Genomic DNA, 26629 nt, shown 5'->3' on the forward strand with positions numbered 1-26629 from the left:
TACGAATTCTGCATGCAACAGACAATCTGAATTAAAAAACTTGCCATTCGGATAGGATCTATACCCATCCTTCAATATTTGTCATGGAAAATTAAAATTAACATCCTAGGTGTGGTGCGGCATGTGAAGGAATTTCCAGGATTAGAACCGAAACCTTCAAACAACTCAAACTATTTAAAGGATTATATTATTGTATTTTAGCTGCAACAGATCAGCCATTAGGGCTGGCAGGCAGACCCAGGTTCAATTCCCGGTGTGGAGAACAAGGATTTTTTCCACCTGCTTACACGGCTCCAGCACCCACCCAGCATCGCAATAAGTGGGTACCTGGAGGAAACTCTGGAGAGTAAAGGCAGCCAGGGGCATGGAACTGATCACATCACTTCCACCTTCATCCGTGATCAAGAAAGTGTGCGGCCCTTAACTACACATCCCCTATACACCTTCATGGCATGGTGCAGAGCACTTTTTTAAAGAATATTATTGTATTTTTACTTAATTTACATCACTTTTCTACCTCATTAGGTTCATCATGACTATGATGAATGATAATTTCGTGAAGGACAAACAAAAGAACACAAACTACAGGTAAGGATTCGAACCCACAACCTTCCATGGTGAGCGAGTTACACACTTGACATGCACTTTCATTGAAGAACCTGCCAATTCATTCTGTGGTTCTAAACTTGTTCTCTTCCATCCTTCTTACCTCCAGGTTGGAAGCCATGAAGCATTTCATGGTCAAGAGGGCATTGTCAATGGATGGTCCAGAAAGTGGAGGGTCAAGGGAGGAAGAACATGCTGGAAAGAAGGATGGATGGTGGGGGTGATGCACTTGACGAACATGTAAATATAAATTTGCATGAAATACTTTGAAAAATGGCTCGTACAGCTTTATTTCAGAAAGATTGCAAAAGTTGTGGGATTTCCTCATTGTAGAATAACAGTTGAATTGACGACTTGTTTTAAAATTTGGATTCAGGAGATCCTATACTCTCAACAATGACCTGAATTTTACTCTATTCAGTTGACAACAAATCCTTAGGAAATAACTTAATATGGAGAATAGTTCCTCTTCACAAGCTGCATATTTGTTCTTTAATTGGACCAAAATAAATTTAAATGTGTTTGCCCATTCCGGCAGAATATGCAACGGAGCAAACTTGTTTGTGAATATCAACATGAGAGTGAGAGGGCCTTTTAATAATAGACTTGGAGATCCATTTACAACCCAACGTGACGAGAAATCCATGTTCTCTTTATTCTAAGGCCCATGGGCATTTTTGACCAAACTGAAATAAATGTGTACCTTAAAACTGTATCTCGTTCCAATAACACTTGCTCTTGTCTTACTCTTAACAGAAGGTAAGTCACAGGACAGGGTTCCCATTCATTTGACCAAATCAAATTCAATGACTTTTCTAGGATGCAAGCTTGTATTTCTTTTACATACAAATATGGAAAAAATCATGATACATATGATGATGACGATACAACAAATAGTATTTTACATTACCTGACTTTTCCTGAATTTCCAGGTCACTGGGAACCCTGATAAGACTATATTTTATCAAAAAGAAAAGAACAGCATTGGAAAAATGTTTGTGCATACACATCAAATCACTATTGTATTTTCATTTCAATAGAATTTATTCCAAAAAATATCTTATATCATACACTACTTTATCTATAAAAATAGCATATTTTATGAAATCACAGGAACATGATCAAGACTAATTTTATTACAATTCTTAGTTTGTCAGTTCAAACTTTTTCTCATAGATATCAAAACTTTGCACTAGCGAAGCACAATTATTTAATGGTCCCTTCCATAAAATTGGCAGAAGCAACAAGCTGATGTGAACACATCATATTTCTGAACAATACAAATGTAAAAATGGAAATAACAAGGTTTAAAAATAGCTTTTGGAACTTGCATAATAAAAAAGGCACATGTAAAGTTGCTCTCCACAAATTATCAAACTACAATTCAATTTAATCATTAAGATTCCACAAATTACTTCATCTTCAGTTCATGATTCTTTTTCATTTCTTTCTTCAAATGATAGCATGAATAATTCTCCTGTTCTTATGGCCATCTGCAATGAAAAGACAACAGAAATAAATTGTTTAAGAAACTCTCATAAAAAGTTACAAAGCAAAGTCTGATTTACTTCTTACACAAATACAGAAATTCAACACCAGAGTTTCACTGAAATCAATAGGTGAATAACTTAGGTGTGGCGTGCAACACAAAAAGTCACAATGTACATATTTTCAGAGAATTTGGAAATTAATTTCGAAACATGGAGCCAGAGAAAGAACACTGGCTAATTGAGACATCAACATGTGTTCAAGATTCAGTGTGATTCGCATTCCACTCTTCATTTCTTCCTCTTTTACTCCCGCTGCACAGTGACCCAAAATGCCAAAAAAAAATTGGCAAAAATCAGGAGCTTGCTATTTGACCCCTAAATCAAAACAAATGTGTAAGATTAGCATTTATATGGAAAAATGAACACAATTGATCCACAGAATTAACATGAGATTGATTATTTATATTTTTATACAAAAAAAGTCTGAAATACATTCCCAGAAGTATATTAAATAATAATAAAAATAACAATAATAATTGTGAAATTATCCTTAAAATTAATTAAAGCACAATTAATGTTTATTCACTAGTTCCGACGATGCCTTGGTTGCGAATGTGAGTTCCTTGGATAAACTTTCTGTCGTTACTTTCTTTAAAACTGACAATCTGCTTTTTAGAGTGAATAGAGTAGAAGAACCAACTACAAATACCTCATTTTTTTAAAGCCAACTGAAATTATTTTTAAGAAATTTATCCTCTATTCGTTGACAATTTTCATATCTTTAAAATACTTTCCTGCAGAATTGTGATGCATAAATACTAATCTTAACACAATCATCAGTGATATTGTCAATATTTACATAGAATCTAACACAAATTAAACATGATTAATTTGATAATTCCTATCTTCAAATAATGTTTTGTGGATTTCTATGATGCACCACCATGAACCCGCAAGGACACGTGAATGGGTAAAAATTACCCAAGTGATTTTGAAATACATTTTTTTTTTTTCAATGAGTGCCTGTGGCGACCCTTCCCAGTGAAGCCTTCAGAATGCTGTGACCTTGAATCGCCTATTAATTGTGAAATACATTAAAGATGTTCAAATTTAATACAATTAGTTCAACTAATAAAGGTATTGCTGATCAAATGTTTATTTAAAGTATTTAAATTTGAACTGAAATAATTTTGCTTCTGGGTAATATTTACACAGCGTGTCTTTGGATAAAATTTTAGAGAGGTTGTTGATAAAAGTTTTGGAGGGTATTAAGGGGTGTTTGGATAAATCACTGTTACACTCTGCACTACTGCTATATGTATTAAACATAAACTGTTGATGAAATGAGAGACATCCCATTTCACAGCGTGCACACATGTGTTCATCTTTGATTCAGTGTTGCCAGCTGACCCATTAGGAGCGAAGCACAAGTTTACAATAAATTTGTCAAAAGTAGCAAAACTTTTCTCTCGTACTGCTTTCATAATACTTTTAAAGTATCCATTGCTTTATCCATCTTTAGAAATCATCGTGAGAAAGCTATGTTATCTCGAGGTAAGTTTTGTATTTTCAAGTCAAAAATAAAAACTACATTTTATTTTAAATCAAATAAGTATACATTACTGAGAAGCTGTGTCTACCCAGCACAATTTTATTGTCCGGCAAAAAAAAATATTGCTACAACAAGTCTTAAAAATAAGGTGAAAATATAGTGAAACTGGTTTTTTGAACCACCATTTTGAGGGCAGGAAACAAGAATAAATGATCGATTTAGAGAGAAATTTCTCTGACAGATTCATGCAGCATTTAGTTGTTTGGAGAACTGTTCATTTTTTATCCCCTTACCAAAAAGTGAAAATTTCTATTTTTGCTGACTTTTTGATCGTTGGGAGTGTTACTTCGTGAGAGATGATGATGTGGGATGATGTGCGCGAAGTGTGTGCATTTCAGTGCAAACATCTATTATTCAAGTGTAAATTTAATGCAGTAAGTATTGTGTGTTGAGTGTTATATCATGTTGAATCAAACCTACCAGTGAAATAACTATGTCCACTACTTTAGCAAGTCAAAACTACACACTTACATTGGTCCTACAGAACCAAGATACCATGACAACATGCAAAATGCCTTCTCGGGGAATTGAATTGAGCCTGATTACAACATGCCAGGGTAAGCCACTACACCATCAGGGAGGCTGGCAATACAAAAGACACAAAATGTGGGAATCAAAACAATCAATTGTCAATTTAACTAATACTGACATGATATACAGGGAGGGCAAAAAAGATGTTACCACTTATATGGCAATTTGAAGGATGAGTTATATGTTCATGTCCCTTGAAAGTGATTATTGGAGACATGTTATATGGAAACTGTACTTCATACGTAATTGATATGTGTTATTTGCTGTCATTACACAAAGTTTCTCCGGGGTTGATGCACATTTGTAAATTACAGTGAAAATAAATACCTAAAAATATACTCAACGTAACCTCGACATATCCATTTCAGTGGTAACATCTTTTTGGCCCTCCTTTTATAATACATACTATGTATGGAGCAGAGACTTGGACAATGACAGAGAAAGACAAAAGAAAGATGCAGGCAGTGGAGATGAAATCTTTAAGAAGTATATTAGGGAAGACTAGAAGGTGCAGAATAAGGAATGAAGAGATCTGACAGACAGTGGGTGTGGTGAAGCTTCAGGACAGGATAGATCAGGCACAGATGAGGTGGTTCGACACATGAAGAGGATGGATGCAGAAAGACTACCAGTAAGAGATTACAATTCACAAGGAGTAGGAATAAGGCCAAGGGGGAGACCAAGATGTTGGTGGAAAGAGCAGATAGCGGAGAGTGTTAGGAGAAGAGGTCAAGATTGGAACACCGTGGAAGGAGAGGAGTGGTGGAAGACCAGAAGAAAGTGGAGAGGCTTGACTTCTATGCCAACCCAGCCAGAGACAGAAAACGGCAAAGGATGATGATGACTGACATAATTGAAAAAATTCTCATAATTGTACAGATCAAATATTTTTATGAACAACTTTTAGCTTTACAATCTGCAAAGGTTCAATTCTATCACTACAGGATTGTTTGAACAATATAAGAACAAAAATTCATGATAAAAGCTAAAAACAAGTTTACATAAATTAAAATCTTTAACAAAACCAAGAACTTGTTATCTGTAAATGCACCAATTTAGGTCCATGCTTCTCTACCAACCTTAAAAGTCCTATTCACTGGGCCTGGGCTCTCACAACTGCCTTCCCAGTGTTTTCCCCTCGCAGCATCCCAATGAAAGCTTTTGGCATGTTCTCAAAGCCCTCGGTGACAGTTTCTCTATACTGCAATTTGCCCTGCAAATGTGTATAGCAGAACGTAAGTCATAATTATTTACATATATATATATATATATTTGTATATAACATAGACAGATAAATTTCACTTTGTAAAAAGTCAGACTACCAGGACTGCAGAAAGTTGCTTCATGTAAAATATACAGGGTGTCTGATAAGTGAATACCTATTTTTAAGTTGGTAATACATAATGTAGAGACCATTGTGTAATGTTAACTATTACAGGGAATGAAAATTAATTCTGTACCATTTATGTTGCAGGTAACTGAACATGCCACCAACACTTAGCACAGAAGAGAGAGGAAGAATTGATGCCAGGTACGAGGTATGGAAATCGGTAGTTCAAGTCCAGCAGTGGTGGAGAGCTGAGAATGGTCGAAATGCAATGCTAAATCCCGAAATCATCAAAAAATGTCACAGTAAATTGATGAGAACAGGTTCTGTGTTGGATGCTTGATGTACTGGTCGACTATCAACGTCATGTACGGAAGAGAGCGTTGCGCACATGTGGGAAATGTTTGAAAGAAGTCCTACAAAGTCTATCCGTCAGACAAGCTATACCATTGAGACTGTTTTGAAAAAAAGATTAATTTTCTGCTCGCTCTTCTGTGCTAAGCATTGGTGGCATGTTTAGTTACCTGCAAACATAAATGGTACATAATAAGTTTTCATTCCCTGTCATAGTTACCATTCATTATACAATTGTTTATACATCATATACAGTAGTACCAACTTAAAAATAGGTATTGACTTTTCAGACTCCCTGTACATACAATATTAAAATTTGAAAAATAAAATAACTTCTCATGCTACTGGCCAAAACTGAAGCAGGGAACAAGATCACAAACAAAATGACATGAAAAATTGAATTGAATTGAATAGTTGATTTAAGTCCACTTCATGCACACAAAGGCTAATCGGGACTGGACCTACAGTTTAAAGTGGGATCCAAACCACTGTGCCATGTGCCTCCACTAGGTATCGAACCCGGGACCCCTTGATTACAAGCCAACAACGAAAATGATATGAAAAAGTAGAACAGTCTGAAAACTGATATCCCAGCAATAACTAATAATTTAGTCCAATTGAAGCACCCCAAGTAACAACCACAGTTGGGCCAACGTCAGTTTTTACGTGGGAAAGGTTGGCTTTACATTGGTTGGCAAAATAACGTTGGGCCAACGGTGGTTGCCAACATTTGACCAACCATGGAAACGTGAGTCAAAATCAGATTTATAAACAACTTTTTAATGCTAAGACAACTTTCAGGAGAATGCTGAAAATTCTAGTGTAAAATAAGTGACATGTAACAGTGTTTCTTTTCGAATATTTCAGTCACAGCACACATATAATATATTTTTAATGAAAGTAGAAGCTATTTTTAACTTGCAGTCACTCGCCAGCCCTTTGTCAACCGCCATGGATGAAAGATGTGTTGGAAATTCCTTATTGTTTGTCTCTTTTGCTGTAGTAGAACAAGAACATTCTTACAGGAATTCTTGTGAAAGTTTTTAAGCAATGTTATGTGCAAACTAAATTCCATGAAAGGTGGAAAACTATGATACCAAGTGACTGAGAAAGTGCTGTGTATTTTTTTTTCATAAATAACTTGGAACTATTGTTTACATTTGGCCTCACAATAAATTATGTACTGTATATATAAGGACACGAACCTATCCATTCTTTAGTTTTCAGTACGTTTAGCCAATGTAAAACCATATGTTGGTCCAACGTAAAAACCACAGCCAAAATTATCGTTGCCCAAAGGTATGTTTTTACGTTGGGCCAACCATTTTCAGTACGGTTGGCCCAACCACTTTTGGTTACTTTGGTCCTTACCTCCTTGATCCACTTGAGGTTCTGTTCGATGCCTTCTTGCCATCTCTTGATCCATCTATGGACAATAAAACCTTCCATCTTCAGTTCCTTAAACACCATGGCTGGCTGCACAATTGGGGCTAGAACGAAACAAGAACCACAATTTTCCTAGAATTTGTTTCAAGAGATTGCACTCTTGCAACTTTTTCAGTTTTAAGTTACACCTTCAGATGTATTCTGAAAAATCCATGCTGTTCTTTTATGATGTGTTTTCAGCCTCTCAGATCTGCATCAGTTGATTGAAAGAATCAATGGAGCATAAAACATTTTGAGGAAAAAGAAATAAACATATGTTATGACATATGCTTAAGATTCTACAAGTACCTGTTACTTGCATGCTTCATAGAGCTACAGTGGTTTAGAAACAAGTACAATTGTATTTATTTTTAGTTATTTAACGCTCTTTAGGTTAATAATGATCATTAGATGAAATAAAATCACACGCAATATGCTCTTAGTGGCAGCCGATCCAGAGTCTCTGAGAGAGTTAACACTGAATTTATTTGTGTACCAAGCCAATGTAAGAAAGATGGTGTTGCAGGCCAACACTAGATATGGTTTCGATTTGGCTATTTTATGTTGCTTTTCTGCCACTTTTGGCTAATTCAATGAGGATGAGTGATGAATAATGAAATTGATGAAAGGCAATCAAAAACACACTTGGACAGGATAGGATGCAACAACACTAGAACTTTTTAATATATATAGTCTGAGGAGAAATACAATAAATATGTAAAATAGTCCGATATTTTCAACATGAAAAATCAAGAACATTTCTTTATGCCATTCTTTAGTGAAAATGTAGAACACAAGATGGTAAAATTGTTTCTTATGAAGAATCACTTCTTAATGTACTGGTGGGCATTTGGTCTGAATGAGATAGGCTTGCAATGTACGAAAACTATTACAAATATATAGAAAATAGTGGAAGGAAATCATACAAAGATTCACTTGAAGGTACCAGAAGGAATTAAAAAGATGTGCTGTTTTTCTACCAAAGTATTTTTTTTAAAAATGAAAATGAAATGAAAGAATATATTTTAAAAAAAATCTTTGCCGGCACAAGCCAGGGTACAGCAGTGCACCGAGATATTGCAGAAAAAACTCTATAACTACAGGGGAAGGTAAAGTTCCCAGTGCATATAGCAGCATGAAGGCATGCTGCAAGGGAATGTGGGCGTAGGACCTCACACATTCTTGATCTTGGCAATTTTGGAGGTGATTTGAACAGCACCATGCTCCAGCCACCTTTACCCCTGAGGGACCCATTGATTTCAGGCTGGTGAGCCATATGTGGGGACAAGGCTGGAAAAATTGTGACCTTAGATCACCCACCCTGAGAATTGAAACCAGGTCTCTCACGTGGCAGTCAGATGCCCTACCAAGTAGATAACCGCAGCCCATGTAACTACAGGCGTTGTACATTTGGCATTATGATAATTACAAAATAAGGCTGAGGAAATTAGTTTTTATCCACTATCACAAAGTAAAATGCATCAGGTTCCCCTCACTGAAGTTGGTATGCACCAAAATTGATCTATCTGCATGATCCTTTCTATGTGCTTTTATAAAAATTGACGAGTCTTACCTTTAGGAAGCTCAGATGGATTGCTGTTGTATGAAGAAATGGAGCCACACACAGATATGCGACCAAACTGATTCATGTGGTTCAAAACAACACTGCTCATGGTACCTCCAACCTGGTAAGATAGATGAACATGCGATTCATTGATGTTACAACTAGGACTGGCTTTATTGGGCAATGGGATGGTTACAAGTGGTGATGAACCAAGATTACAATTTTTGTCAACAATAAAAAAGTACCAATATAAAATTTACCGATACTGATTCAAAATAAAATTGCAAATTTTCCAATGTGCAGAATTTTGCATTAACTTATTCCTATATTGGCAGAGAGCTATACAGTATTGACAATCTGTCCCATCTGTATTGTAAATGCTAGAATATAAATATTACTGCAACTATATCAATTTAACTCAAGTTTTCAGGGTTCCAACTAAACTTGGCAGTACTCCAGGTTTACCACGCAATTTTGAAATAATGGTGCTTTAATCCTTTATCGACTGACGAGACTGTCAAGTCCCACATCTTACAAACGCTTGCTACATAACACAGTTGGTTTCTGACTAAACGGATCCTGTGCATCCCTGTTAATTGTAGTGTATACTACTCTCAACAAACGGTAGGAGCTGCTGGAAGTATATGCAAGGGAGCAGTAAGCAATTTCTTAGACCTAAGCATCAGCAATGCAGCCATATTGACCTCATAAAAGTGCAGTGGTCTCGGATTTATGAAAATTAGATATTAGAATAACTAAGTACGCCAGAAATTTTTATATATTATTCTTAGATCACATAAATATGGTTATAAAATAATTTGGCCAAATATGATCGGAAACTTGTTTTATGAGCAAAACATCATTTGGGACTTTGCAGTCCTGGCAGGCTTCTCGTGTCTACTTTGCTCGAAAAAATAATATATTTTTAGTAATTCTAAACTAGTGATGTGCCACAGATTTTCAAAACTGGTAGTATGTACACTTTATCTTAGCATCAGCCCTCATTTTGCCATTTTTTTCTAATTTTGCCAATTTTTTTATGCACACCCCAATGTTCTACACAGCTCTTTTTGGTGCTGTAGGGCTACGGTATTGTTTAAAATATTCTCAGATTCACTTATCAAATAATGAGATTAAAATACTTGTTGTTTATTCAGAATATTCATTTTCTCACAAATTTGGGCACAGAATTTATGACATAATTTCTGGATATCTGGATTTCATAAAAATATCAGGTGATACATCTTGGTTCACTGAACTCTTTTTACAACACTGATTGACTTTAAAAAAAATCCACATTTCTCCCTGATCACTCTTAAGATGCGCAAGTCTATCCTGATCATATGTAACCCAAATAAACCAAATTAGGGATACATAGAGAAATGCACATTTCATTTTGGACGAAAACATGAAATGTGAAATAACACATTGTAATGTTAATTTTTCATGTTTCTGAAAGGTGTGAGGTGCATTTTCTCACCCTGTTTTGTCACGAAATAATGCAAAATAAGACACTTAAACATGAAATTTAGAGTTTATTTACCGTCGTATTCTGAAGTCAGAATTATCCTGCGAGTTATAAAATTCACGGAAAATTGATTAATTCTGCTGTAAATATTTGAGAATCAAAAATGGACACCTTTATACAGGAACAAACTTATAATTCTGGTAAAGACATAAATGTGCTATTAGAAAGGATATGTTTATCTTGTGTAGTAAGTGCAGTTTTTAAATCAAATTTGGGATTATATTCACATTTTTAAAACCAAAATGTCATTTTATATACCGCTTTTTCACCACTATAACAGCAAAATTTTATTATATTTACTGCTTTTGAACACGAAATTGACTCGGCTTTTGTACCAAAATTTTGCTTTCTTATTTACCAAAAATATTTGCCTCAAGGGATACACTTATGCAGAACTTCATCTGATGTACAACTAGAAACATATTGTGGAGTATGCAAATAATATATTCAACCCCTTCTTCGATGTATATGACCAGATTCATCTGATTGGCTTCATCAAAGAAAAGTAAACCATATGGCTAGATATTCATGTAACAATAAATGACACGTATACACTGGGGAAAATCCTAGACAAGAAATGAGGAAGCAGGCTCACATTATCAAAATAGCAGTCCACGCCATTTGGAGCAGCTTCCTTCAAGACCTTGTGCAAGTCTTCTTTCTTGTAGTTAAATGCAGCATCGAACATCAGGTCATTCTTGAGCCAATTCACCTTGTCATCTGTGCCAGCAAACCCAATGACCTTGCAACCTGTAAAGATACAATAATATGAGTTCACTTACACAATCATATTTCTACCTCAATTTCAGTGATAACCAGGGTGAATAAAAATCATGATTTTTATTTAAAAAAATCATTTTTGATGATTTTTTTTCAAAATGCTTAAAATTGCATGTATGGTTTTTGGCACCATACATATAGAAAGGTTTTTTTTTCTTTTCAGAAAGGCTTTTTCTAGTAAACGGCTCTGTAAAATATTTTAATAGTTTGATAAAAGCAAACAAAAAATTACATGTAAATATACATTTTTCTGTTTCTGATACTATATATATATGAACCTACTATGGAAATATTTCTTCAGTGTGTTAATGACATTATAATACACAATTTCACTAACTTTTCTTCCAGTGAAAATAAAACATTCTGGATGTACTATATAATTGTAACTTAAAATATTTTTATAGTCCTTGTAGCTGATTTTTTTCAATTTTTTTAATGGTAGTTTGTAAAATATCATCTGTCATGTTTATTTACAGTTTAATGACAATGACACTATCTACGGTTTAACATGATTAGTATTTTGTATATTATTCTACACAAAATGTTTACTATTTTTGCCTATAAAAATTATTGAATTTTAAATCAAGAGGAATTTAAGTGTGTTTACAGTTTACATATTACATTTCCTCTTGTATGAGCATCAGCTCATAGTACATATACTTTGTTTCTTTGCCTTTCTTAGGGCCTAATAAACACTATTAAATGATTACGAGATTAATGTACTTCACCAAAAGTGATTCTGATATCTACAAAATCCTTATGTACATTATTCTCTAAATTATTTATTTAAAGTGATTTAAATCAGTGATTTTTTTTAAAAAAAAATCACCCGATTTGAATTAATCCACCTTGGTCATAATTATTACAGGCTTCTTCAATATGCTTGCAAAGATGCCTTATTGACAAGTAATAAGTGTATATTTTTTAAAGTACTTCTGTTAAACTCATATAATCATAGATTTCAGTGCCTTAACATTATCACATTTTCATTCATGTATCTTTATGTAACAGTATTCCATTCATGTATCTGTATGTAACAGTATGCCTGAGAAAAGGCTAAAACAACTGTTACATATGAGAGCAATATTGCAGGTCCCATTTAAGATGGTACTACATGGTCATGTAGATTCCACACATTAAATAAAATATATATTTCACAGGATAATCGGATCTTTTGTTTTCAACTTTAATGGTGAAATTTCCAAAACCTCAAGGATAAAAGAATTATTTCTCTTAGAGGATTCAATGACTTGGTATTAACATTTTACACAGCATTTGCAAATAGTTTTCTTCGTACATCTTGCAAAGTGAACTTCAATGAATCAATATTTGTATTTGTTTGTTCTGAATAATGAATTAGTCAAGGAATTGTTTATACAGGGTGGCTCAATAAGTCACTTAACACCCCCAGTACAAGGCCACTGCGGCATGGAACGTGAAAATGGCGATGACCAATCGTTGACTGGCCAAGGGGGAACCACATTGAAGTCACCCGCATCGTAGGCAGCCATCTTGATGTCCGCCATCTTGAATTCAACTTCAGAAATTTAAATGGGAAGGGGGTTGTGCGACATATCAAAATGGGCTAGAATTTCACCAGGAAAATAACTGTGACTTTTGTTTTCACCTAACTTTAATTGTTGCAGAGTTAACAATACCACAAGTTATGGCTCAATAAGTCACTTAACACCCCCAGTACAAGAAGGCCACTGCGGCATGGAACGTGAAAATGGCGATGACCAATCGTTGACTGGCCAAGGGGGAAACACATTGACGTCACCCGCATGGTCGGCAGCCATCTTGAATTCAACTTCAGAAATTTAAATGGGAAGGGGGTCGTGCGACATATCAAAATGGGCTAGAATTTCACCAGGAAAACAACTGTGACATTTGTTTTCACCTAACTTTAAATTTAAGGGCGATTTCCGCATGGGAGAGACACGTCCTTTCCGTTTTGCTTAAATGTTTATTGTTCAAATAATCGTTAGTATGTGATTATGTGGTATTTATTGTTAGACCAATCACTGAAAATGTCCGGATATTGACTTAGCGGTATGTACATATCTTGTAGTATTGGTTGGCATGGGAATTACGATTGTGTTTTGTCTTTACATAAAAGTTTAAAAGAGTGATGATGTGAATTGATCGTGTCAAGAGTAGCATATTTCCTTTTTCACTGATCTGAACGGATTGCCATCATATTGATGTCAGGGGAGAGAAGTACGCGTGACATTGCCGCAGACTTCAATAACCGCAATCCTGGAAGACAACCGGTGTCACATGTGGCCGTCAGCCAGTTGCTGGCAAAGTTTCAAGATACTGGATCTGTGTACGACAAGCCACGACATGGACGTCCGAAAACAGCCACGGATGAGGGTACTGCTGTAGCGGTGTTGGCATCATTTGCAAAGTCCCCAACCCGTAGCACATGGAGACTGGCAATCGAAAGCGGTGTCAGCAGGGGTTCAATTCAAAGGATTGTACATGACCACCACTGGCATCCGTATAAGATACAGCTGCAGCAGCACCTTAGTGAGGACGATCCAGACAGGCGTTTGCAGTTTTGTGAGTGGGCTATAGCACAACTGCAACGTGACCCTGTTGCCGGTAGCAAGATTCTGTTCAGTGATGAGGCTAATTTTTATGTGTCGGGAGAGGCGAATAAGCAAAATCTGCGGTACTGGTCACCCGAAAATCCACATTGGACAGATCCCAGCAAGGTGACGGGAGGCAGGAAGCTAATGGTGTGGTGTGGTACTTGGGGTTCCCGACTTGTTGGTCTATTTTTCATTGAGGGCAACTTAAATGCAGAGGGCTACTTGCTTCTGCTACGGGAGCAGATCTTACCATCTTTACTGTCTGAGGATGGGAACTATCCTTAATGGTTCTAGCAAGATGGTGCTCCACCGCACTATGGGATGATAGTCCATCAGTACCTGGATGAACAATTTCCTCACCACTGGATTGGTCGCCGAGGGACTGTGGAATGGCCTGCACGCTCACCTGACCTGCCACCATTGGACTTTTACCTCTGGGGACACCTGAACGCCATGGTGTATGCTACGAAAATCAGGGATCTGGCCCACTTGCGCACACGCATTGTGGATGCCTGTACTGCAATAACTCCTGAGGTTCTTCAGAATGTGGTAAGGTCATGGGAGAGACGATTACACGTGTGTGTTGCGTAAGAGGGATGTCATATTGAGCATGTGTTATAACTTTGTGGTATTGTTAACTCTGCAACAATTAAAGTTAGGTGAAAACAAATGTCACAGTTACCTAGCCCATTTTGATATGTCGCACGACCCCCTTCCCATTTAAATTTCTGAAGTTGAATTCAAGATGGCGGACATCAAGATGGCTGCCGACCATGCTGGTGACGTCAATGTGTTTCCCCCTTGGCCAGTCAACGATTGGTCATCGCCATTTTCAAGTTCCATGCCGCAGTGGCCTTGTACTGGGGGTGTTAAGTGACTTATTGAGCCATAACTTTGTGGTATTGTTAACTCTGCAACAATTAAAGTTAGGTGAAAACAAATGTCACAGTCACACGACCCCCTTCCCATTTAAATTTCTGAAGTTGAATTCAAGATGGCGGACATCAAGATGGCTGCCGACCATGCGGGTGACGTCAATGTGTTTCCCCCTTGGCCAGTCAACGATTGGTCATCGCCATTTTCACGTTCCATGCTGCAGTGGCCTTGTACTGGGGGTGTTAAGTGACTTATTGAGCCACCCCGTATATTCAAAATAATTCCTAAGAAAACCTGAACACTTTCAATTAATATTCCAAATGCAACAAACAGTGCAAAAGAGAATGACACCAGTGTGGATGAATTCTGGTCATGCCTTACAAGATCAGAAAACTTGGACTATGAGCATTTTTCCTAAAATTAGACATGTGGTGATGTAGAACACCCAAACCATATCAACATCTCAATTTTCACCCAACGTGGACTTTGATTGTTTTCCCCTGAACAATTCAAATATTAAATTCCCTACTCAAAACTTTGGTGCTGTATCTAACACTGCAGAAAACAGTCTCTGTGAAGGGTTACGTAAAACTACGAGGGTAGTTCGGGAAGGCCTACCAGTTTGCTTACAAGAGTGCACACAAAGCCACGACCTTCACTTCTCCTGGCATAGGTAACTTTAATCATGCTCCAGGAAAGTTCTGTCTTGTTAACAGAAGCTGCGTGGTTGTTAGACCCTTCAAAATTGAACCGGAAAATTGAAGCTGCCGCTGAGTGTGAAGTGCATTTGGGAATTCAATTCCTGAATGCTCGTTACTGGAAGGAAGGGGACTCACTTCTCTACCACATTGTCACGGGTGATGAGACTTTGGTTTTAAATTTCATCCCTGAAACTAAGCATCAGTCAATGGAATTGCATCATCCACCCCAACCAAACCAAGGAAGTTCAAGCAGACCACTTCAACCTGCAAAATCATGGCCACTGTCTTTTGAAATCGAAAGGGCACATGACTTCTTGAGCTTATGCCCAAAAGCACAACAATCAATGACGACACATATTGTGCAACACTGCGGAGACTACGCCGGGCTATTCAGAACAGCAGGCTGTCAAGTGGCGTTCAGCTTCTGCATGCCCACAGACTGCTGCCAAGGCACAGGCTCTGCTTTGAGAGTTTGGTTGAGAAGGTCTGCATCATCCTCAGTGTAGCCAGGACTTGGCACAGAGTGACTTTCACTTCTTTCCTCTTCTGAAGTCATTTTTTGGTGGAGGATTTCATAGTGACAAGAACTCCAGGAATCGGTCAAAAACTGGTTCAAAGGACTGGCAGCAAACTATTGCGACGAAGGCATGCAAAACCTCGTTGCACGGCACGAAAAATGCCATAATTGTGATAGTGACTATGTAGAAAAATGACCAAATGTATTCTGTCACACGTCAGTAAAATAAAAACATATTCTCTTCACAACTTTTTCATTCTAAAGAGAAATTAGTGTCTTTCCGAATGACCCTTGTAATTTCTGAATGAAGTACTATTGGTTATCTAGTACATGGTATGTAAAGCAGGGCTGAACTGAAAAATCCCTACCTTTAATGCGAGCGATCTGCCCCACGTGGCTACCAACAGCTCCCGCGGCTCCACTGACAACTACAGTGTCCCCCTTCTTTGGATTACACAGTTCCAGAAAACCAAAATAGGCTGTATTGCTGAAAAAAAAGTTATATGATCTGTTATTTTATGAATCAACAACAGAAAAAGTAAAAATTCATTCACTGATAAATTATTCTTGCCAAACTCACATTTAAGAGAATATATTATAAAGTAAAAATACATAATGTGTCAAAATGAATATATTTCAACTGTAAATGGCTTAGAAAGAGAAAGAAACATTAGTCTTATGTGAAGTAAGTGGCTAAAGAAAATATCTTCAATTCACGGGTTAATGTTGTGGAACTTATTTATACTTTTTGAGGGGCTTGTGGAAACATTTATAACACTGTTCCTGAAATTTATTTAAAAATATTGATTTAGTCTTAAGATGGTTTACATAAAATGCATGAAAATGTAACCTCCAGGAATATAAAGTTTGAGTTACATTTTATTAGAAATAACCAACATTTGATTAGTTGGGCAAGTTTGTTTTCTAATTCACCTTATGCGCAGAAAGGCTAATAGGAACTGGACCTACGGATTCAATTAGGATCTGAACCACTGTGCACTTCCACCGGGCATTGAAACTGGGACCCCTTGAATACAAGGAGACGTTAGCAGTATGCCACCGGGAAGGCCCCAACATTGCTTTGCTGTACAACTCTTTAGATTTAATTTTTGTTTATACTTTCTTCTAGCTACATACAGCAGCTACACACAAATTATATGTTAATACCACATAATCAAAACAGAGGAAATGACCAAAATGTATTAAATTGCCAACATATAGAAAATGGAAAGAGACACTAACAAAATGAAGGAGAAAAAGGATAAGGCAAACAATGTAAATGTAATATATACATGGGAGGCTGACAATTCCTGTCAATTTTAAATTTTTCAGTACAGTTACAACTTTGCAATATGCTTATAGCATTTTGTTTACAAGTAATATTGTAAAATAATTTACCTTTGGTACAAGATTACTCTTTTTTGTGCCTTTAAAACCACATTTTCCTCTTTCTGGAATTACCAAAAAATATAGAAATTGCAACTGATACAAATTATAACAAGTTGTGGGACATCATCCTAAAACTAAGGATGAGAAAAAAAAATAAAAAAATGAAAGTTTCAAGCTAATCTTACATTAATTTGTATTGAGGGTCGACTGATACATTTACCATGAATATTATTCATAGAGCAAAATATAAGAGAACATTCTTCCTTACCCTGGCATCCCTAAAGCACCAACTGCCAACGAAAGAGGCAAGGATCCAAAATCTGGCAAAACGTATGGTGGCGGAAACATTGCAGCATCTTGGTCACCTATTTTGCTGATGGTGTGTGTTCGCCACCCAAAATTCCCTACCACATATTTTCCCACAGGGTAATCTCTGTGCTTGCTCTCTATAATTCTGTATAAAATAAAATACATTTCAAACAGAGACAGGCATTTGGTATGTACGCGAAGTGATCGGAAAGAAATGTTTTAAAGGCCATAAATTTCGGTGTTGTAGTCGAGTAAAGTAAATATGATATCATGTATATCTTGTTGCATGTGTATGCGTATCCTATTCTGACTGGAAGTAGCAGCGCTGTGACTGATCAAAATGGCCATATGCTTGAAAAAGTAGTCAAGAGCAGAAGGGAGGGTTGCAATTATTTTTTTGTGGGCCAAAAAATGTTTCAGCTACCCAGATTCATAGCAAACTGGTGGAAGTTTATGTTGAAGGTTTGTAGCATCGCCCCAAGTTCAATGTGATCCAATCAGCCAGAAAAGTTCTATTCTCTGAGACACGTATGGCACCTTACTGGTGGAATACTTTGAACATGGACACACTGTTAATTTTGATGCCTACTGCCAGACACATCAGCATTCATAGGAGGCCATCATAAGGAAACAGCCAATGCATGGAGTGTATATTCTTCATGATAATGCATGTACAAATGTGGTATGCATTTCCGAAGGTTGCACTGGGATCAACCCCGCCCCCCCCTTCTGCACATAAGTCTGGATTTGGCATAGATTGATTTTCTTTGCTCTAAAGGAATGCATGTCTGAACACTACTTTCAGAGCAATGAAGATGTGAAAAGTGCTGCCTCAAAATCTAGACTCAATTTTTTCTTCAACTTGCATAAATAAATAGAGATAAACTAGTACTCACTTTTTCCGTGAAACTGTTTCTTTTAGTTCTATTGATTTCAGTGGCTACTGCCCCCGTCCTTTTTGAAACTTGTTGCACCGTTGCTCAGCGTGCTTCTATTGTTTTTAGTTCACTGGCTGCCGCAAGGTGCGTTGTTGTCAACTGCCCGTCTACATCAGTGTCGTCTGCTATTGTCCAGCATTAACTGTTGTAGTAGGGCAATCCAAGTGTGGTGTGCCTGTCCACTATTGATGTTTAGCTCATGCGAGATGTGAATTCTGGCATGAGTTTCCTTGATTTTGGTCTCTATGCGTGTGTGTGTGTGGGTTGTGTGCTTGACATGTACCTTTTGGATTTTATGGCTATTGTATCTGATGTGTTTAGCAAGACCAGTAATTACTTTGTACTCACACTCTTTGTCGTATACACCTACGTTATCAAGGGGGGAGAGGAAGTACCGTTTGTGTTTCTTTAGTTTATCAGCTATTTTGGCATTGGGTTTGTGCGCTACTTTTATGTCATAAGGGAGAAGGCTTTTGGATATGCGATTGGATGTGGTGCGATGGTAGGAGATGGCAAACCACTTATACTTGCCGTTGAAAGTTGATTGTGGCTAGGTAGGGTGCTGACCTGTATGTCTGCTTTACTGCACCAAGTGGAAAGCTGGGGTTCTGTGTAGCCACATTTTAGAGCTATTTCAGTGATGGTGGCTATCTCTTCTTGTAGATCTTCTTCTCTGCAACAGTAGGAGAAGGCTCTTCAACAAAAGTTCAACCATACATTAGCTTTTTGTTTGGGTAGGATGGCATGAAGAACTTAATCTTGAGATGTGATAAGTGATTGTGTGAAGTAGTGCCATGTACCCACTTCCAGTACCCTGTTATTTATAGGCTTTGTAACATTCTTTCCTGATCACCCAACATAGGAAGAACTGAAATACCACATTCCTGACAGACTTATGCACAATAAAATGGAAATGAAACATTTAAACCACAAAGAATGAGCTCAAATTATGTGTATGGCCTTAGTCTTATATTTACTCTAGAGCCCATAAAGAAATCAGTGAATACACATCTGAATACATATAATACAAATAATGAACATATTCAAATACACAGACACTTACTTACAATGTTAGATCATATTTAACCATTTCGGCACATATGCACAGAAATGGAAATATCACAACCAACTGTTTTGGACACTTTTCTGAAAATTAACTACTCTTGCTGTACAGACCTCAACTTTTGTGTACAAATACAAAATATAATTCACTGATTACCCTATACTCACTTGGCCACTTGGGTCCCAATCATTGTGATTCCAGCTGGGAACCTTGCTGTGTAAGGCCTAGAAGAAGAAGAAAACTTCAATTACACTATTGTCTGGATTGTCAATATCCGTATTTTCGGTATTGTCGATATCGATCTTATCGATATTGACTCAATATCGATATCGATATTGACTCAATATCGATATTCAATCGAAACTGAACTTTGATATCGCACAGCCCTAGTTCTATGTCTCACACTGTGTTGTGGGGGAAGCATAACAACCTTTCTCCCAAGATTTTGTCCAGCATATGGAACCGGTGGCCATCCACCATTGTGAGGAAATTGAGGAACTACAAACGAGTAATGTAACCAGGTCATTGAAAACGACCGGGTGGGGGGGTGGTAGTGATGGACATGTGGAAGTGAGGCTAGTAGTAGGTAAGTAGGCCTTGGTGTAAAAGGGTTGTTGTGCCACAGGTTATTATTGTAATTAGCCTTCTACAGGAGTAAATTAAAACCAATGCTAGTTCATGATCATCAACGTACAAAAATGTAAAAAGTTAAAATGCTGTACATCTCCCAGAATTAGAGAGCAGGGAAACTAATAACAGTAGATGGACCAAGGGTGTAAGCACTGGAAGTGGTGCTTGCAAATGTAACATACAGGGTGGCTCAAAAAGTCACTTAACACCCCAAGTACAAGGCCACTTTGGCATGGAACGTGAAAATGGTGATAACCAATCGTTATCAGGCCAAGGGGGAACCACATTGACGCCACCTGCGTGGTCGGCGGCCATCTTGAAATCAACTTCAGAATTTTAAATGGGAAGGGGGTGATATGATATATGAAATCAGGCTAGAATTTCACGAGAAATGCAATGGTGAAGGTATTCTCGACGTATCTTTAACCAGTAAAAAGTTATGACTGAATTCTTGTACGAATTTGCTCCTTTTCGAGGTGTTAGAAAAATGCCTTAAAATTTATTTAACGAATCGGTAATGCATCGAGATCAAAGTGACGTCTATGGAGAGAAGTTCGCATGCCATTGCACAAGATTTTAATCGGATACATCCATGAAGAGCTGCGCATTATGAATGGTTGTCGCGAACAGTCACAGTGTGACGCTTCCATTAAATGAAAAGTCCTTCACAAGTGACAAGGCTAATGTTTATGTTCATAAGGAAGTTCATAAACAGAATATTCAATGTTTTTATCTGATAACCCATTTTTGACGTATCAAAGCTGAATTGTTAGTGCTGGTAAGTTAATGGTGTGGCGTGCTGTGTGGAACACGATTGGTTAGTCAATTTTTCTTCAACGGAACCTTAAATGCTTAGGGCTACTTTGATTTGTTAAATAAACAGGTTTTTTCATCCTTGCTTATGGAAGAAGGTACTTTTTACAGTTTTTTTTCAATAGGGAGGAACAGAGAACACTATGGGAACGTTGTGAAGCAGTTTCTGTCCAAAGTTAGTTATCAGATGACAAGGGTCGGATATTCTGTTTATGAACTTCCTTATGAACATAAACATTACACTTGTCACTGTGAAGGACTTTTCATTTAATGGAAGCATCACACTGTGACTATTCGCGACAACCATTCATAATGCGCAGCTCTTCATGGATGTATCCGATTAAAATCTTGTGCAATGGCATGCGAACTTCTCTCCCTAGACATCACTTTGATCTCGATGCATTACAGATTCGTTAAATAAATTTTAAGGCATTTTTCTAACACCTCGAAAAGGCAAATTGGTACAAGAATTCAGTCATAACTTTTTACTGGTTAAAGATACGTCGAGAAAACCTTCATCATTGCATTTCTCGTGAAATTCTAGCCTGATTTCATATATCATATTACCCCCTTCCCATTTAAAATTCTGAAGTTGAATTCAAGATGGCGGATATCAAGATGGCCGCAGATCGCGCGGGTGGCGTCAATGTGGTTTCCCCTTGGCCTGATAATGATTGGTCATCACCAATTCCATGTTGCACGCTGCAGTGGCCTTGTACCGAGGGTGTTAAGTGACGTTTTGAGCCACCCTGTATATACTGCATGCAATCTAGGGCGATATTTAACATATTCAAATGCTAATTAGCCTGGTTTGTTGTGGGCCTAGCATTCAATAATGTCAACAGATGACATGCAATGAATGCACTTGCTGTTCTTACCAGATAACAGTCACTGCTCTTTGTTCATGTCACAGGATTCAACTTCAAGCTGCCATGTAAACAACTGATAGAATGATTCACTCTGAGCTTTTTAGTGCCATGTTCACTATTTCTGTGATGTCTTCATCTGTGGGAACATCGCAGTAAATTTAACCCTTAAAGGACGGCACCGGTGTCACAAGCAGCTTTTTCTCACAGTATGTTACTTTTTTAACATACTGTAACTTGGATAATGGTCGGAGATACATGTTTTGAGTTCTGCACGAGTCTAGAGTTATGTAATTAACAATTAGTAAATATAAAATAAAATATAAAATTTCATTTAGAAGCATGCAGAATTTCAAATTTCCTGCTGAAAACATGCTCCACTTTCAATGGCAAACATACCAGACATTATGCGGTAACCTTTTGGAGATTTACGTCCTGGCGTAGCCTGCTTTGGGGTCCAATGAATTTCAAATTTCGTGTAAAAATAGTTACTTTCAATTTTGTTCTTCTTCTAACTAATTATGGAAATTTTTTTCATCAGGATTATAGCCCAAAGTATACTGAACAAAACGAGGTATCATTTGTATCTCTAACGTTCTTGGTCCCGGAAATATAACATTTCATTTAGAAGCATGCAGAATTTCAAATTTCCCGCTGAAAACATGCTCTGCGTTAGTGCAAATACCTGGAAAATCAGCCTAGGCATCTAAGGATTAAATTACTCAATTGTGTGATTGAAGACTTGTTGATGGTAAAATCATTTAGTGCAAGAAATTTAACAAAGTGAATATTATTTCAAAGTGACACAACCAACTCCATTCATCCCCACTGTGGGCCAAAGGAAGGATTGAATACTATTTACAATGCACGAACATATTATTTGCAAGTTAAATTGTCATAAAAAGTTGTCGTAGGTTGAGAAGAATGTTTATCTGTGTGATGTCTGTTTTCCAATAGAGGTCTGAACAAGTGCTGCAGTTAAAAGCCACACTGTGATGGCATGCGTCACCAACGTTATTTCCTGCCTTGTGTTTCTGAGGTGACTATTGTTTCGTGTGTTATAAACAATAACACCTACAAGCCAATTCACTACTGAGGACCATGTTGTTTGCATGTGAATACGAGAAAAGGGACAAACTGGTGAAAAAAATCAGGGAAAACCTTCTCTATTGCTTCAATAAACTAGATCCAACTGAGGCAAATTTAGGAAAACTTGATAGTAAATTCTAACATGTTACTCTTATTGAGCAACTTCTGTATCTCTGATCAAATTCCCTGAAGTGTTGAGTTTACTGCATGAACAATACCACAATAATCTCATTTCATTATTTAAAATGTATTGTTAAATTCAAAACATTGTAACACACATGCCAAAGTTAGAACATGTAACATCATCCCACAAACTGTGTATGGTTCCTCATTTTATTTTTTGTGCAGAATAATTGTTTGACATCCTGTTCCTATATACTTACAAGGTATTGTTCTTAGCATTATAATTCTGGTCTTAAGTGCTTGTATGCCTTAAGTAGCTTAGGATAGTTTGGTTGCCTTAATTCCACACTTTCAGTCATCTGCACATGGAACATTTTCCACGTGAAACAACGTTCGGGACATTAGCAAGTTACACAAACTTTTCATAACATAATAGCTTGCAATAAGGGTTGTGCAATTACACGAAAAAAAAGTTTTCTACATGGCACGTAAAAACATATAAAAAATATAAAGTAAAGTAGGTAAAAAACTACTATAAGTTAAAAGAAAACAATTTTTTGTGATGGTTATTGTTATGTATGGCTGTTGGTAGTGGTAGGGAAAGAAAAGGCTTTAGGAAACTTTTGTATGTGTTCTTGTATTGGATTTTTACAAACTGCCACATTCACATCACAATTAGCCTATGCAAGTGTACAATACAGGCCTCCCCCATGGCACAGTGGTAGCATCATAGCCTTGTAATTAAGGAATGCCTGGTTCAATTCCCGGTGGAGGCACATAGTGGTTCGGATCCCACTTTAAACTGTAGGTCCAGTGCGATTAGCCTTACTATGCATAAAGTGAACTTAAAACACCAACTCAATCAAGCAAATGTACAATACGCATGAAAATTTGAGGCTGTTACTAAAACTTTATTATCCAATCCAAATAAATTGTTAATTGTTATGTTCCGTGCAAGACGTACATATCAACAGGTTTCTCAATTTTTAAAAACATTTGAGAGAGTAGTTCAATTTTTAAAAATCTGTTAGTAAAAGTGAGGGTGTGATGTGGCTGTATAAACAACCTTCACAAAATAACGATTTGTGTGTTTAAATACGTTAGAAAATTAAAGTTTAAAATGTAATATAATTAAAGTCTTTTTTTTTATATTACTAATTTACAAAATAAAATTAGTCTTTTACATATGCGTAAAAAACTGGTTTTATACGCGAAGTAAATTATGTGTAATTTACGTAATGAGTAAATTACCTTGCCAACCCTGCTTACAATACCATTTCCAGTACTCTAAATAAATGCCTCATCCTCCTGTAAAACTTACACAATCACTAATTTTACCTTTATGGAATTGTCTTAACACAAATAATGAATGCATCAGCCTCTGCAAATACCAGTGATGCCTCAAAAAGCACATTCTCAGAATATTACCTGAAATTTGGATGCACACAAGAAATGTATTTTGTATTCTTCGTAATTAGCATAACTTTTGTGTCATTTCTGGCTGATCCCAACGCAGGGTGGCTACTCTAAGACCATAATAAAATTCAAGTGTAATTCCCGGTTTTCAAGGCAAATTTTCAAAAACTTCAAGGCAAAAATTTAAGGGTACAAGCAAGAATTTCCTCTATTTCAACCTTACTCATTAACCCCCCCCCCCCTTGCAAACACACTCATTGTATATTAACAATACAAAGGGGTTTTGTGGTTCCAATGGGCCCAAAAGTTCTAATTTAATTCAACTGAAAGATAAAACTTTGTGGTTCGTAACCAGAGTTCAAATCCCGAGGTCTACGATTTCAGGTGGGAATATGGCAATATTCAGAAAATGTCCCTGCAGAAGAAGTTTTGTGGCTCACCCAGCCTCTCATCAACGTGTACCTGGGGGGTTAAGATGGATGAAGCGTAGTGCTGATCACATCACCTCCAGTATGGCTGAGATCGAGAATGCATGAAGCTCTATCCTCCACATCTGTATTCCTGAATGGCGTGGTGAAATGTACAGTCACCGACAATAAAAATGGGACACCTAGATCCTGAAATACTCGTTTGCCTGCAAGGTGTTGTGTGTGTTGCCTAAATCTACAGGGTTGGTAGAAGTTGCCATTGAAAATTATCTATTAAAATCAGTTTATCGCTGTAGAGTTAGGCAACACACATAACGTCTTGCAGGGAAGTGAGTATTTCAGGACCTATATGTCGCATCTATATTGCTGATGACTGTACATGGGAAAACTTTACCTTTACAATATTCCTTGTGTTACAAAAAAAATAGGGACAAAAACACTAAAACATACAATATATGGCGTTGTATTTCTAAAATGTTTTGTCGTTTAATAAACACAATGTTTTGGTGTCAGTTTTTCGGAATTGATGTACAAAAAAAGATGTTCATCCGAGATTTAATATGGACCCTTTTTCCATGCTAGTACTCAACAGCGTGAAATAAACCCACACTTCACACCGCTATTTCCACTAGAGTGGGTGGCCTTTTCTATAATTAATTACTCTACTGAACATGGATGCTTTAAAGTAGGACCTGGCCAGATAGATCACTAGCAAATTATTTCAAATTTTTCTAATTCGAGTCCTGATAGAATTTTTTCTCTGAAAATTTCTTTACAGTTGAAGATTATGTTGCATAAAACAATATTTTTTGTAGGAGGATGCTTGGATAAGAAGAGTACAAAATTTTTGATAAAGCACATCAAGCAAGTCTCGTACATTACTTTCCAGAACTGTCACAGAATGTAGCAAACGAGCAAAAATAATATTTACAGTTCTGGAAAGTAAACTAACTGTTTCTATCCTAAAGAAATCTAAATGATGCAAAATAATGGTCTATCTCCGATATTGTACTCGTACATAACTGTCACAGTTTTAGAAATGATACATTGTTCATAAAAATAAAAATAAGTTTGAAACCAATGACACTTAGCAAGGCAAGCTAAAATAAGGAAAGACTGCACGAGAAGCTAAAATAGGAATCTGTACTTATTCCATTACTGTACTGTACTTTCCTCTGGGATCTTTTCTTGCATTATCCTAGCCTACCAACGTTATACATTTGTCCTACCACGAGTTCAGATAAGAATTCTGTTTCATAATATTTTCTAATGCATATTTATTTTACTTCCTCGACAAACACAAAATCTAAAATATGAAAAATATGCCGCTGAACACTTATGAATGAATATGAATAGATTACATGAGATGTGGATTAATAAAGGTTGCAATTTTTCACGTCTAAGTAGCAAAATTCCTGCAGAATTCATGTATAATTCCCGGAGCCAACAATTCACGCATAATTCCCAGAATTCAAGGAATTCCCGGTGAGTAGCCACCCTGCAATGATGAGTGATGATATAATGAAATTGATGAACCAACACTTACAAAGAACATTCATGTTCATGATAAGATTAGAACCAGGGAATTCGAAAGTCGACCACTGAGCTAGAATGCAAGAGATGTGAGCAGAATAAACAGAGAGTGTGTGTGTGGCTA

The 26629-nt window shown here is 36.8% G+C and overlaps 1 protein-coding gene across 6 annotated transcripts in view; it reads right to left on the minus strand.

The window, feature by feature from the left end:
- Window positions 1-1434: 1434 nt before the first annotated feature.
- Window positions 1435-26629, minus strand: part of LOC145997116 (prostaglandin reductase 1-like) — a 30718-nt gene continuing 5523 nt past the window's right edge. For 5 of the 6 annotated variants that reach the window (XM_083133752.1, XM_083133750.1, XM_083133748.1 and 2 more), the window contains exons 4-11: window positions 19775-19831; window positions 17566-17751; window positions 16277-16395; window positions 11033-11187; window positions 8919-9030; window positions 7292-7410; window positions 5319-5452; window positions 1437-2099 (exon numbers count right to left, since the gene is read on the minus strand). In XM_083133752.1, coding sequence (XP_082989878.1) covers window positions 5333-5452; window positions 7292-7410; window positions 8919-9030; window positions 11033-11187; window positions 16277-16395; window positions 17566-17751; window positions 19775-19831 — 868 coding nt within the window. In that variant the 3' untranslated portion in view covers window positions 1437-2099; window positions 5319-5332. Of the gene's footprint in view, window positions 2100-5318; window positions 5453-7291; window positions 7411-8918; window positions 9031-11032; window positions 11188-16276; window positions 16396-17565; window positions 17752-19774; window positions 19832-26629 lie in introns of all 6 variants that reach the window. The other variant, XM_083133744.1, reaches the window with a different exon arrangement.

The sequence above is a fragment of the Lepisma saccharinum genome, chromosome 1 (assembly GCF_977018435.1).
Source record: "Lepisma saccharinum chromosome 1, izLepSacc3.1, whole genome shotgun sequence".
Taxonomy (NCBI): Eukaryota; Metazoa; Arthropoda; class Insecta; order Zygentoma; family Lepismatidae; genus Lepisma; species Lepisma saccharinum.